Here is a 12,638-nt window from a genome sequence, read left to right as displayed (position 1 = left end):
AATCCAGAGCTTGGATGCCGTCTGTGTTTTATACTCTTGTATAGGTATGTTAGCGAGACTTGTAGAGCACGCGAATACCCGAAGAGGTCTTGGCGCTAGTGACTTGACATCGACAGACATCAGACTGTTGTCCTCCTGCCAATCAAACTTGTTTATTTTTCGCAGAAAGTCGCTAGTGTCCTTTATGTAGGACTGGAGATTCTTGACGTAATCCTGCAGAAAATAGTCAAGGTATCTGGATGTATTTTCCAACAATCCTTCACATGCAGGGATTATCGGTCTCCCTGGTGGCTTGCTTTAATTTGTATGGACTTTTGGCACACAATATATCACTGGCATGACTGGATGCTCTTTTTAAAAAAATGTATATTCATACAAACTTAATCCAGGATTTTTCCAGGCCAGCAATTTTGTGTAGAATTCATTGTGTGAAGTTTTTACTGTTAGTGGTGAGCTCCTTTTGTATCAAGAAATGTCATTCAATTGAGTTAAGGCCTCTTCCATATAGTCCTTTCTTGGCCAAAGGACAATGTTTCGTCCTTTTTATGAATTCCTAATTATGATTTTTGTTATTCTGTTATTTCTCCACTCCTTGCTTGTACTTTTTAGTTTGATTTTGTGAAGCATGGAGTTTAATTTCTTGATATGTGCCACCACTTGTTCATTAAAAATATCCAGTAAATCTCTTGGCATGATTGGATTAAAAGTTGATATTTTTTTTTAAGGTGTATTTGGTCTGAGAAACAAGGTCTTTGTCATAGTTGCTTGTGTAACTTCATCATACAGTGAATCCTGGCTAGCACTTTCCTTTTGTAAGTCATGTAAATCTCTTAAGTAATGCTTGGTCACCTATAGTTAGTTCCACGTTGCTAGATAAGTGATCTTTATCTCGCTCGCTCATTGCGATGTATTGTATCTTTCTAATCAGATGGTACTTGCTCAATTTTAATTTTCGTGTAAATTTGAAGACATCAGTCCGAGTTTCCGCATAATTAAAACTACTCTGGGCAGTAAGTTACATGACACTGTTAAGTCTGCATTTTGCCTCTCACCCATAAGGTGGTTGTGAATTCCTTTTTTTGGTATTCCTGATATTGTGAAGAATGGTGTACAGAACATTGAGGCTAAGGACACTGCGCTAATTGTAGTAAATACTGTTTTCTTACTTGTCACCTGGCCACCTCACTTTACTTTTTACAACCTACGGTGAAAGCACTTTGTACTTGGTTCATGCTGCGAGTAGAGAGAATGGAATTAGAACTCTGGAGACTGGGCGCTTGGGGGCACATTGAAGCTTTTGAGCAAGGTGGAAGGATGGTACATGTCAGTGGACTTCGCATCACCTATGTCTCTGGTGTCAAATAGCCTAAACTAATAGTTGAGAAAACTTGCTATGTTCCTCCAAAGACTGAATTGAATAATTACTTTGTTTTTTAAATTGTTTTCTCACAGCATAAGTAAAGTTCTTCCACTTCTAGTGCTAAAGTGTTGTTGGTCTTTTTAGAGTTCACTTGGTGTTCAGAAGAAAACTATTTTCTGTTGTCACCATATTCTTTTATCTAAGCTGTTCTAAACTGCTGATAGCCGTGTTTGGGGACCAGCTTAGTGGTTCTGAGTGTTCTATTATATTTATTCTTTCAGAGGAAAGTGGAATGCTGATTGTCTAATGATTGATGGTATACTTTCACAATCTGGGGATCGCATTGTGAAATTGTGGAGCAGGGACGAAGGTGGCACAGGAAAGTATCCTCCAGTAACATTGCACGTAAGTTTACTTTATATTTGATTAATTGCCGTTTTGTGTTCATCCATGTGTTATTTTCCCAAATGTTCACTATTTTGCATGTTTCCTAGCTTATGCTTCTAACTTGAAAGATGTTTAACTCTTTATTGCTGATGTTTGGTGTTTTAGATGGGAGTTCAGTAACACTTGAAACCACACTAACATTGCCTTGGGTCAATGAAGGAGGAGGGTTGAATGGTAGAAATGGGGAAGCCAGTAAGTAGTTGCGTTCCCCAAAACACTAGAATCACGGACATCGAAATAATCGTAGATTCGAAGTGGCGGGTACTTCACATCACCCATCTCGCCTCATTGCCTGCAGCCAGACCTCCCATACGGCCTGCTCCTAAAGATGCATTTGCCTGTTAACATGCGAGAAACCGGTTTATTAAATGGAGAGGTGATGTGTTTGAACACCTACAAAATTAGTGGTCCAGAGGCTTTATTGATGCCCACCCTTAGTACATGTGCTTCATAGTGACAGACTCCTTCAGTAAAACATTTGAAGTGAGTATTTTAGAAGCACTTAAGTAATGTATTCAATTAAACAATAAGTACAATTTTTAAATGGTTTAAGGGAAAAGCAGAAAATAAGTGTCTATTACACCAAAATGAAATAATTTGATAATGTGGCCCAGGAATTGTGAATTCAAAACAAATTTCTCAAACCAGATCTTCAAAATTAAGGGCCATCTCCCAACACTCTTGCTTTACGGAATTTCTATTGTGCAGTAAGAGGGAACATAGTGTTCAGTTTTAAGCACTGAAAGAAGCAAAAGCCTTACAGAGATCTAAAACAGTTTAGTATTTACCAATATACCCTTGGCCCAAAAACAGTGTTACTAACTTGTATCAGCAAATAAATATATATGCTTGTTGAAAGAAAATTTCACACTTTCAGAAATTGTTGAGACAAATGCTATTCCTCATTGTATGCTCTTATGAGAGCTAAGGCTGTAGGTTCTCTTCAGTGTAAGAGCCAAAAGTCCAGTACAATTAAATGGGTGTTGACTATCTACCCCTTCGCCACTGAATGGGATATCTGTAGGAAATGGGGTAAAAGATTAAACACTTCCTCTGAGGTTCCAGTACAAGTTCCAGTTCACCTATTTGCTAGTTCTTCTGCAATGATGGCTTTTGTTTCCTTGATTTTTGTGGACTGCACGATTAAAGGATCCCTAGATTCTTAATCCTTTAAGAATCCTCTCCAGAACCTGGGTTCAAGGGAGAACCGTATCCAAGGCCTTTGTCCTCTCCCGGACAAAGACTTCTGCTTCTTGTCATTTCCATTTGTTTTCTGATTTCCAAGTTGTGGGAGCCCTAAGATATAGTGATAGACCACAGCAAATGGTGGAAGACCCTGACCCTGTTCTTGCCCAGTTTCCACTCTTGGGCGTAGGCGCTGCTGTCAAGGTTTTGCATAATGTCGGAAGGCTAGCCCAGCTGCTGGAGCTCCCAAACCCAGGGAGGTGTCCACCCAGAGGGGTATCCATTACAATTATTTCATTCTCCTTTGGAAAGTGTACTTGTACTCACCCTGCCCCTTCCTTTAGTGAGAGGAACTCGTCTAGCTGGGAACCTGTCAGCATCAAAGGCACATCCTCCCCACATCTGTTTAGTAAATGGAAAAACCTCTAACGTTAATGCCTGTTTTTGTGGCCAGTTCTTCACCTACCTACCAGTTTCTCAAACAAGTGTAAGTTGATGTTCCTGTAATTAACTTCCCTTATCTTCCTGCCATAAATCCTTGCGCAGAGCTGCTGTTCCAAATGGTCCCTCTTTGTGTGTGTGCAAGCACTCAGATTATTAGGTCCCGGCTGTCGAGAGCTTCTTGAAATCTATTTGGTCGAGGAAGGGGACTTGAAGCCCCACCCCCTCTTTCCATTGGCCCGCCTCATAGCTTAGGTTAACCGCAGGCTTCTCATTGTAAAGGAGGCTTCCTTGTCCCTCCTTGTTGCCGCCCTGTCCCGTTTTGGCCCCGCCCACCAGGATTTGATCTTTTACTGGCTGCCTTAGACTAAGGGGTTTAATTACTGTGTAAGCGCTATTTTTTTCCCTTCCCTTTGCCTCTCTCCCCAGCAGACCCTTCCCTCTGTCTCTCTCAGACACAGCTGCTTGTTTTTAACTTTGAAAATGAGTGCGGTGCCGCTTCACGGACACGGCGATCGTTTTTTTAATATATTTCTTAACTTTAGCACTGAGCGCAGCACCTGCTTCAAGGACACCGCGCCCAGTGTTAAAGTTAAGAAATATATAAAGCGGTGCCGCGCTCAGTTATAAATTTAAGCATTTGCAATGCAGTCGGACCAATTACATTGCAAATGCTTGTTGTTTTGGGGCGTTGAATCTACCAAACTGTTGTAAGCGGCCTCTTCCAGTACATTTCCTTTATTAGTAATGCCCTGCCTGCTGCAGTGGTAGCAACTTCAGCGTCTGTCGAGGATCCTTACAGCTCCTAGAGGCGATGACTTGCCCATCGTGGCTCTTTATATAAATCCCCACATTCGTTAAGGCGATGGGAAAGTCCTCGCCGCCCCCCCTTCCTTGCCTCCAGGCGCTGAAGAGACCCCCTACCACCACCACCACCACCGGCAGAAGGGAGGGCTTTCGTGCAAAGGAGTGAACCAATTATAGTCTTCTCAAAGCAGCGCCTTGAAAATAGCTCCCTGAGAATAGCGCTCTCCAAATGGAGGAAGCGAGCAGGACATGAAATTGTAGGGCAGCTGCTCGTGTGGCGATAGCGTCACCTGGTGGCCACACCGTGCAGGGCAGCTGTCTATTAGTTTTAAGGGGCATGAAATCAAGGGAGACCCCGTGTCTTTACTCTAGTACTGCCCAAGTGGGGATCAGTAAAGAACAACACGACCTAAAGACTTTAAGTGCTCTTCCTAAACCTATAGTTCCTTCGCTGTTTGCTCTCCCCGATGTAATATTTAATTAACAGTGGAGCATTGCAGCAGTGAGGCTACTGTAGAGAGACGGGAGTCCTGCTTGGAGTCCTGCTTGGCAACTTTAGCGCCGGATGTGCAGTCTGTAATTTGAAAATGTAAAGAGCAAGCAGTCTACTCATTTAGCTACCCGCGTGCCGCGCTTCCTCTCAGAGCTGCTTGACAATTCGGGTCCATATTTGTTTATAATAATTAAGTTAATTGGAAAATGATGTGGTTCACATGTGTTGAATTGCGAAACATCCAGCCTGTGAATTGGAGCCTGCTGGTTCAGCAAAAATACTCTGCTTGTTTCCCAGTGATATCCGTTCATCCCGGGGTGCTGCAACCAGACTAGTCACGGGCCAATCGTTTCTTTTTCTGGTACTTCGAGCAACAAAACATCCCTGGCAAAAATAGTACACCCTCTGGAAGCATCAAGGGAGGAATTAACCAGGAAAGTAGATGTATGCAAGTTTGGAGTACATATCTCAGGGCTTTCAGTGGGTTGAAAAAACTGGTAGGTCTCTCGAAGGGGTGGGACCCATGTAATTAAGGGCGTGGTTTAAAAACGCCTGAGCTAAAAACCTGTGCTTAGCATAGTGTGCCGCCCAACTAGTATTTTGCTGTTTTTGTCATTGCATCCAGAAATATAATCGAACAAATAACATTACACCTACAAGAAGCAAGGACTATTGGCTTTGCCAATGGTTGTCGGTTACATAAGTCATATAAGCAACAACTATGGCTTCTTTGTACATCATATTGAAAACGCTTCAGTTCTGAAATGATGAGGCTGTGAAAGAACTATATTTAGTTTTAAAGTTTTAATAAAATGCAGTTAAGGGTGGTACTGCTGCAGTGTTAAGATTTTTTTCTCCAGCCTGAGGGTGCAGGCAAAAATAGAGGGCCCGATACGGACCCGTCTCAGCACCTGCTTTTTAGAACTGCCGGGTGCTGAGCACCGGCAGGACCTGGCCCACTTAAAGCCCTGCATATTGTATTACTCAGTGATGCTAACAACTGAGTGAAGTTGCGGAGGATTTGCTAAATCTGGTTTGAAATGTATTCCAACCGATGGTTTCGAATGGATCCAGGGCTGGCGCATTGGCTGATCCCTTGTACTACCATGCAGTGGAAGGAGTGGGATAAATGGCCGTCGATTTGGACAATGCCCTGCCTCCTCAAGGTCAGGACAAACTTTGAAATGAAGCATTGAAAATGCAATAGGTCTCGCCTTTTATTAAGGTAAAGCCATATGCTTTTCTATTCAATACCATTAGCAAAGCAAATCGCTTTAACTTAATCAAAGGCGAGACCTATTGCATTTTCAATGTTTGTTTCCTCCCCCATGGAGATCGGAGGTGCACTGAAAACGTGTGAGAGAACACAGCAGCAGATAGCACAGAAAGCCCACCAAAACTCCGATGAGAGAGGTGGTATCAAGGAAGGTTGTATAAGGGGAGAAGTTTTATCAGCAAAGCAGTGTTTACTGCTGCTCACCTTTCCTCCTCATGCACCAGAGCAAGCACATTGTTCTTTGGCAGAAGAGTCTCCAGGTATCGGGGAATATTCTGCATGAGCAATTTCTGAAATGACACAATGTGCACTATTCTGCCAGGTATTGGTTTGGACCAGAAATATGTTGTTAATGTTGTGTGTCTTACATCAGAGGAGGCATCCTGACTCACTGACGAGTGCACGCCCCAAATACCCCTGTTCCTAAGCGCGTCTTCACATTCTTTTTTCCATCGTAGGTTATGGAAGCAAAGGAGGTGCTCCATGTTGGTGGTCTTTTCATTTAAAGAGGCCTACCATCCATGTGGTCTTACCAGTTTTATTTATGGGTTAAACCTAACGCCTGCCTGGCTCTGTTTTATTTATGTGTTTGCTACATACATTTACAACCTTAACATGTTTTTCCTGAAGAACGTAGTAATTCTCAAAAGTCATGAGTGTGTTTGCTGTTTAGTTATTAGTATAGATCAAAACAAACTCTCTTGGATCAAGTTAGAAGTTATATGCATAACTCACGCTCACAAATATTCATATATCAACTCATACCTGTACTCCACACACCACATGCCATGAACCCCCAAACCAAATGTATGGACATATATCTATAAAGCAATCAATTCAAAGAACTTATTTTTTATTTTTTTAAACAATGTCGTAAAAAAATCCTTTCTTGATCTATTTAAAAACATCTGTATCAGGTTTATACAATTATACAACAAATACATACATATTAAATTGGGAGAGACAATTTGCATGTGAAACATTAAAAACATCATCAGTTGGTTATTACATCTGGAATCAATCACAGTGGTCCACTGTACACTAGTTAATTTGGACCATACGAGTTCCCTAGATATAACCTCGATAAATATGGTGTCGACGCGTTTCAGTGATAACAAACAGATTATGCAACCACCTTCATCAGGACACGATTAATAAGTTGTCTCTCTTAATTTGGATGATTTATATCCACCTCGGTGAGGAAAAAGACGTGATGATAGCATAGTCTTTTAAACAGCACACCTTTCTTTTAAATAAAAGGGAGGTATAAAATACTTTTCGCAAATTCAATACTCGTATTGTTATCAACTGAACAATTTGAGCCACACCATATTAAGGTGTTAAGAGAGACAACTTATAAATTGACGCCTGATGAAGGTGCTTGTATAATCTGTTTGTTACCACTGAAACGCGTCAACGCCATATTTATCGAGGTTATATCCAGAGAACTTGTATGGTCCAACTTAACTAGTGCACAGTGGACCAATGTGATTGATTCCAGATGGAATAACCAACTGATGATTTTTTTTAATGTTTCACATGCAAATTGTCTCTCCCAATTTTGTGTTTATGTATTTGTTGTAAAATTGTATAAACCTGATACAGATGTCTTTAAATTGATCAAGAAAGGATTTTTTTATGACACATTGTTTACAAAAATAAAAAATACGCTCTTTTAATTGATTGCTTTATATGTCCATACAATTGGTTTTTGGGGTTCATGGCATGTGGTGTGTTGAGTACAGGTATGACTGTGCAGTTGATATATGAACATTTTGTGAGTGTGAGTTATGCATATAACTTCTTACTTGATCCAAGAGAGTTTGTTTTGATAATTACTTGAAGTACCCTGTCTCTTGGTTAGTGGGGTCGCTCCCTCTTTTCTTATATAGTTATTAGTATCTCCCTGTCCTAGTGGGAGACTGCTGCTCGGCCCTTATGCGCTCTTTACGCAAAATCATGCCACTACTCCCCGCCCAGGCCCGAGCACTGATAGTCAGGTGTACTATTCTTAGTCGCCTTGACTATTGCAATGCTCTCCTGCTCGAGTCCCCAGCTGTATTATTGGACAGACTCCAACGAGTCCAGTCGGCGGCTGCCAAACTGGCTCTTGGCTGGACCAGGAGATCTTCGGCCACAGCAGCCTTAGCCGAGCTACACTGGCTTCCTCTAAAACAACGAATAGCTTTTAAGGCTCTCTGCCTGGTCTTCAAGGCTTTACACGGATCGGGCCCCAGATCCCTACAAAAAATGTTTTCCTGGTATACCCCCACCAGAACTCTACGATCCGCTACAGCCTGCCTTGTGACTGTACCCAGATTCAACAAGGTGAGGACCGGGGGAAGATCTTTCAGAGTGGCTGCTGCTAAGCTCTGGGACAGTCTGCCCGCCGACATTCGTCAAATTCCACAGCTTCTGCCTTTCAGAAAGCGAATCAAAACATGGCTCTTCCCCTAATCCTCCCCGTCACATCCATTCCCTATTCAATCTCCCACTGCTTCCAACTCAGGAGTAAGCTCTTAGCGCCAGGATACCTGCCAGGTGACAGCTGCGCTCTACAAGTGTTTTAAATAAAAATAAGACTCACTCCCACATATTCCTTCACACTGTCCCAAAATCAGAGCTTTCCCTATTTTCCTTTCCCCTGAAATGTTGTACTTGTCAGAATTGTCATGGTGGCAGAACAACCCTTGCCTGGTATTCCCAGAACTTGTGTTCTAAGTATGAAGCATCTAGTAAGGATATATAATTTCTATTCACTTGCTCCTACAGTTTGAGACCGCAGATTCTGTATTTAAAAGGGTAAAAGTGGACATAAATTGGAGTCATTCTGGTGGGTATCCACTGTGTGGGTGTCTGGAGTCAAGAGGTGAATGGAGTGATCAGCTTGGATTGGATAATGTCAGAGGAAGAAATAGCAACCGCTTACATGCAGGAAATTAACTTCATTTTGTCCTTTGGTATATACTGAAAGCTGAAAGATCTGTGAGGTGCCGTTAGCCTGTGTTACAAGTTACTTACATGGCTAAGCACTGAGGGATGAAAAAACAATGAAAGGATTGGAGGAAAAGATGTAAGGGAGGATTGTGTTGGTTTAGAAGTTTGTATAGTACTTAGATCACTTCAGAGCTTGGAAGAAAGAGACTACCTTGTTGATTTTTGGACTGTAAGACCATGTTAAACAGATGTGGAGCATTTAATATCACTATGAAGGGTGCCTGACAGATTGATTCCCATTCCTTGAAGAGCAGCATCAACCACTTCTTTCATCCGAAAGATTGCTCTGCTTGATATTTGGAAGGCTTCTACCTCACTGTCTGCGTGCATGTTCACATTATTATATACTTCATGTTAATTCCCATCATGATTCCAGAGTTTGGAGAGGAATTGTGCAAATCTCTAATTAATGTTGTCTCTAAATTAATCACAAAGGACAAAGGAGACCTCAAGTAGGACGATAGTACTTTATATTTTACAGGTGTTAATTTGTCCATGTTCCTTGCGTATGTTACACTGCTCCCCCCCCCCCCCCCCCCATTCTTTTAGCAGCTACAATTGCGCTATAGCTTTCGTGGTAGTAAGAATTGACTGTATAAATAGGCTTCTTGTGTCACTGGGTTTCAATACTGCTGTAAAGGAGACTGCAAGTGTGCCGACCCGTGATGCGAAGAAACATTTGTTATTCCTGAAATTCTCTGTCATCCTAACCTTTCCACAGAAATCATGGTTGATGTGGAGGTGGCTTTAAAATGGTGAAATGCCAACTTAAATGTATATGATGCTATTTTCTTGCCTTTGGCTGTGAAGAGGGAGCCCTCTTGCTTTTTAAGCTGTTAATGTTAATGACATTTATAGAGCTCAACTACTACCCAAAGGTTTCCTGGCGTTTGTGTGAAAGTCCTACTGAAACCTAAAGACAAAGGGATAAGGCCGGAGTTATACAGTGAAAAACCAAGTTTTCATGGCCTTCCTGAAAGCCAGTAAGTTTGTCATACATTTTAAGTGGTAAAGCAGACTGTTCCATGCCTTGGCTGCACAGACCAAAAAGCCTCTGCCACCCCAACTGGCTTTTTTAATAGAGGGAACTGTCACCAATTTTGCTTCTGAAGAGCGAAGTGATCTTTTTGGTACATACCATTGAAATTGCTGTTTTAGGTGGTCTGGATCAGTGCCTTGAAGGGCTTTGTAAACAGTGCGCAGAGATGTAAGCTGTACACGCTTCTTAACAGGTAGCCAGTGAAGCCTTCTGATCCCCGCGGAGACTGAGGCATACTTTGGTATGCTGGTGACCAATCTGGCAGCTGCATTCTGCAGAAGTTAAAGTCTGTACATAAACCTTTCCTGGATATTAATGTAAAGGCTATTACAGTAGTCCAGCCTGGACATGGCTAAAGCAGTAATAACTGTTTGCTGACTGTCTTTTGGCAAGAACGGCATAATTTTCTTGCAAGATCTAAGAATGAATGAGGCCACCGCATTCACTTGATCCCCAAAATTGAGTTTATCTATCCAGACTCCCAGATTTTTTACCTTCCTGATGGGAGTAGGCAGGAGACCCAGCGTATCTGGCCACCAAGCAGGGGTCCAAACGTTGGGGTAATTCCCAAATAGTACAACCTCCGTCTTACCGGAGTTGAGTTTGAGACAATTTTGGGCCAGCCAGTTTCCCACCGCTGTCATGCAATAATGGAGTCGAGTAGCTGTTCCCCAGCTCCTTCCCCGGCATCAACGACACCGAAATTTGGGTGTCGTCCGCATATGAGGTCAGACTAAAGTCAAATGATTCAATCAGGGGAGCCAATGACAACACATAAATATTAAAAAGAGTCGGGCTTATAGATGACCCCTGGGGGACACCACAAGGCAGTGAAAATGGTTTGGCAGAGAAGTTGCCTAGAGAGACAGTTTGTATTCTATCTGACAGAAAGGATTTAAGTAGTTTCCAGGTGCTGCCCTGGACTCCACTCTCTTCTTGCTGACGGTCCATCAACAGGTCATGATGGACCGTATCAAAGGCTGCCGAAAGATCTAACAATCATTGCGGCTCTACCTCCCCGGTCTAGGATTGCCCTGATCTCTTTGTGGATTTAAGAAGCGCAGGCTCCGTGCTGTGCCCCTCTCTAAAACCATATTGGATGGGGTCCGGCACCCTGGGCTTCCTGCAAAAACAAACTAAGTTGTACATTCATATTTTTCTCTGCAATTTTCGCAGAAAGAGGTAGTCTTGAGATAGGTCTAAAGTCGTTTGTATCTTTAGGATCTTGACTCAGCTTTTTGAGCAGGGGCAATAAAGATACACTTTTCCAGACTTTGGGAAAATAGCTTTCAGCAAACATAGCATTCATGAAAGAAGTCAGTGCTAGTGTGACAGGCTCAGGTGTTAATTTTAGTATTGACACTGGGCACGGATCCTAAGGGGAGCCAGATTTAGCTGTCATAAGGAAATTGAGTGTATCCGTGGCAGTCACTGGGGCAAATTTGTCAAAGGTCAGCGAATGGCTTTTTCCTGACTTGAGACCTACTGTATGGTCCATTGTTATACTGGTCGTGGAATTAGTGAAAGTGGAAAAGATAGTCTCAACTTTATTGAAGAAACAATTGGCTATTTTATCACAAAGATCCTGGCTAGCCAGAATCGTAGAAGAGCATGGGTGTGCCAGGGTGGCTACAGTTGTGAACAGCTCTTTAGTCAAGTTTTTAGAAAAGTAATTTTTTGGGCAAAAAACTCTTGTTTAGTTTTTGGGTCTCGCTGAGTCAGCGCGCATGCACTGCTCCGAGAGACATTAAGTAGCGGCTTTGGGCTGTGCTCCCAAAGCAGCAACCAGCTTGCTAGATAGCGCAATAAGCGCGCACGCTGCTGTGCGCGCATCCCTTGTATTCCTGTCAATTTCATTATGTGGGCTCGACTTGCTTCGGCGTTTTTTTCACATCTGTTTTTTTTTTCTCTATCAGATGAGGGTACTCGGCTGAAGCTCCTTCAAGCAGGGCTAAAAAGCCTTGCATTTGGAGTTCTAACCAGCAGGTGGCGACCTCTCATTACATGTAAACCCAGCCATTTTTTTATCTGACCTATTGGCTATGCCAATGCTTGTTAAAAGAAGCTGTTTTTACTGCATTAAGCATTGCTTATACTCATTCTTTTCCCTATAGTTATACTCCTTCCTCCAGTTTCGCTTACAGATACATTTTTGATCTCAAAGTTCTTGGGAATACCAAGGGGAGGAAGGTAGTGCCCTATTGGGATGGAGGATTTTCTTTGGAGCTATCTGGTTGCAGGCTGCCTCCAGCCAATTGGTATAGGACATGGTAGCCTCATCAAGGTCTGTAGGTAGATTGTACGATGTAGAGGTTAACAGCTCCTGTAGTTCCTACCTTGCTCTCCAGTATTGGGGTGTCTTTCATAGATTCACAGGCTTGAATATTCCCCGTCGTCGAAGTGGGAGCCCCACGGTAAATAAAATAGCAATAAAACCAATCATATATGTATATAAAAACATAATTACATACATTCTAAAATCATAAATACTTATAAGTGTCAAGGTTAGCATTAACACATAGGAATACAATAAAAGAAAAAAGCACTTTCATAGCATATCCATGTCATTATGCTAGTCCGAACTACAGCCAAT

At 42.3% G+C, this 12,638-nt stretch overlaps 1 protein-coding gene across 2 annotated transcripts in view; it reads left to right on the top strand.

Moving 5' to 3' along the window:
• The window catches only part of AHCTF1 (AT-hook containing transcription factor 1), a 1,132,528-nt gene that overhangs the window by 297,530 nt on the left and 822,360 nt on the right, over positions 1-12,638 (top strand). For both annotated transcript variants that reach the window (XM_078649035.1, XM_078649034.1), the window contains exon 18: positions 1,642-1,765. In XM_078649035.1, coding sequence (XP_078505161.1) covers positions 1,642-1,765 — 124 coding nt within the window. The remainder of the gene's footprint in view (positions 1-1,641; positions 1,766-12,638) is intronic.

The sequence above is a fragment of the Lissotriton helveticus genome, chromosome 6 (assembly GCF_964261635.1).
Source record: "Lissotriton helveticus chromosome 6, aLisHel1.1, whole genome shotgun sequence".
Taxonomy (NCBI): Eukaryota; Metazoa; Chordata; class Amphibia; order Caudata; family Salamandridae; genus Lissotriton; species Lissotriton helveticus.
Note: the sequence above shows the minus strand (reverse complement) of the source record. Positions and strands in the feature narration are given on the sequence as shown.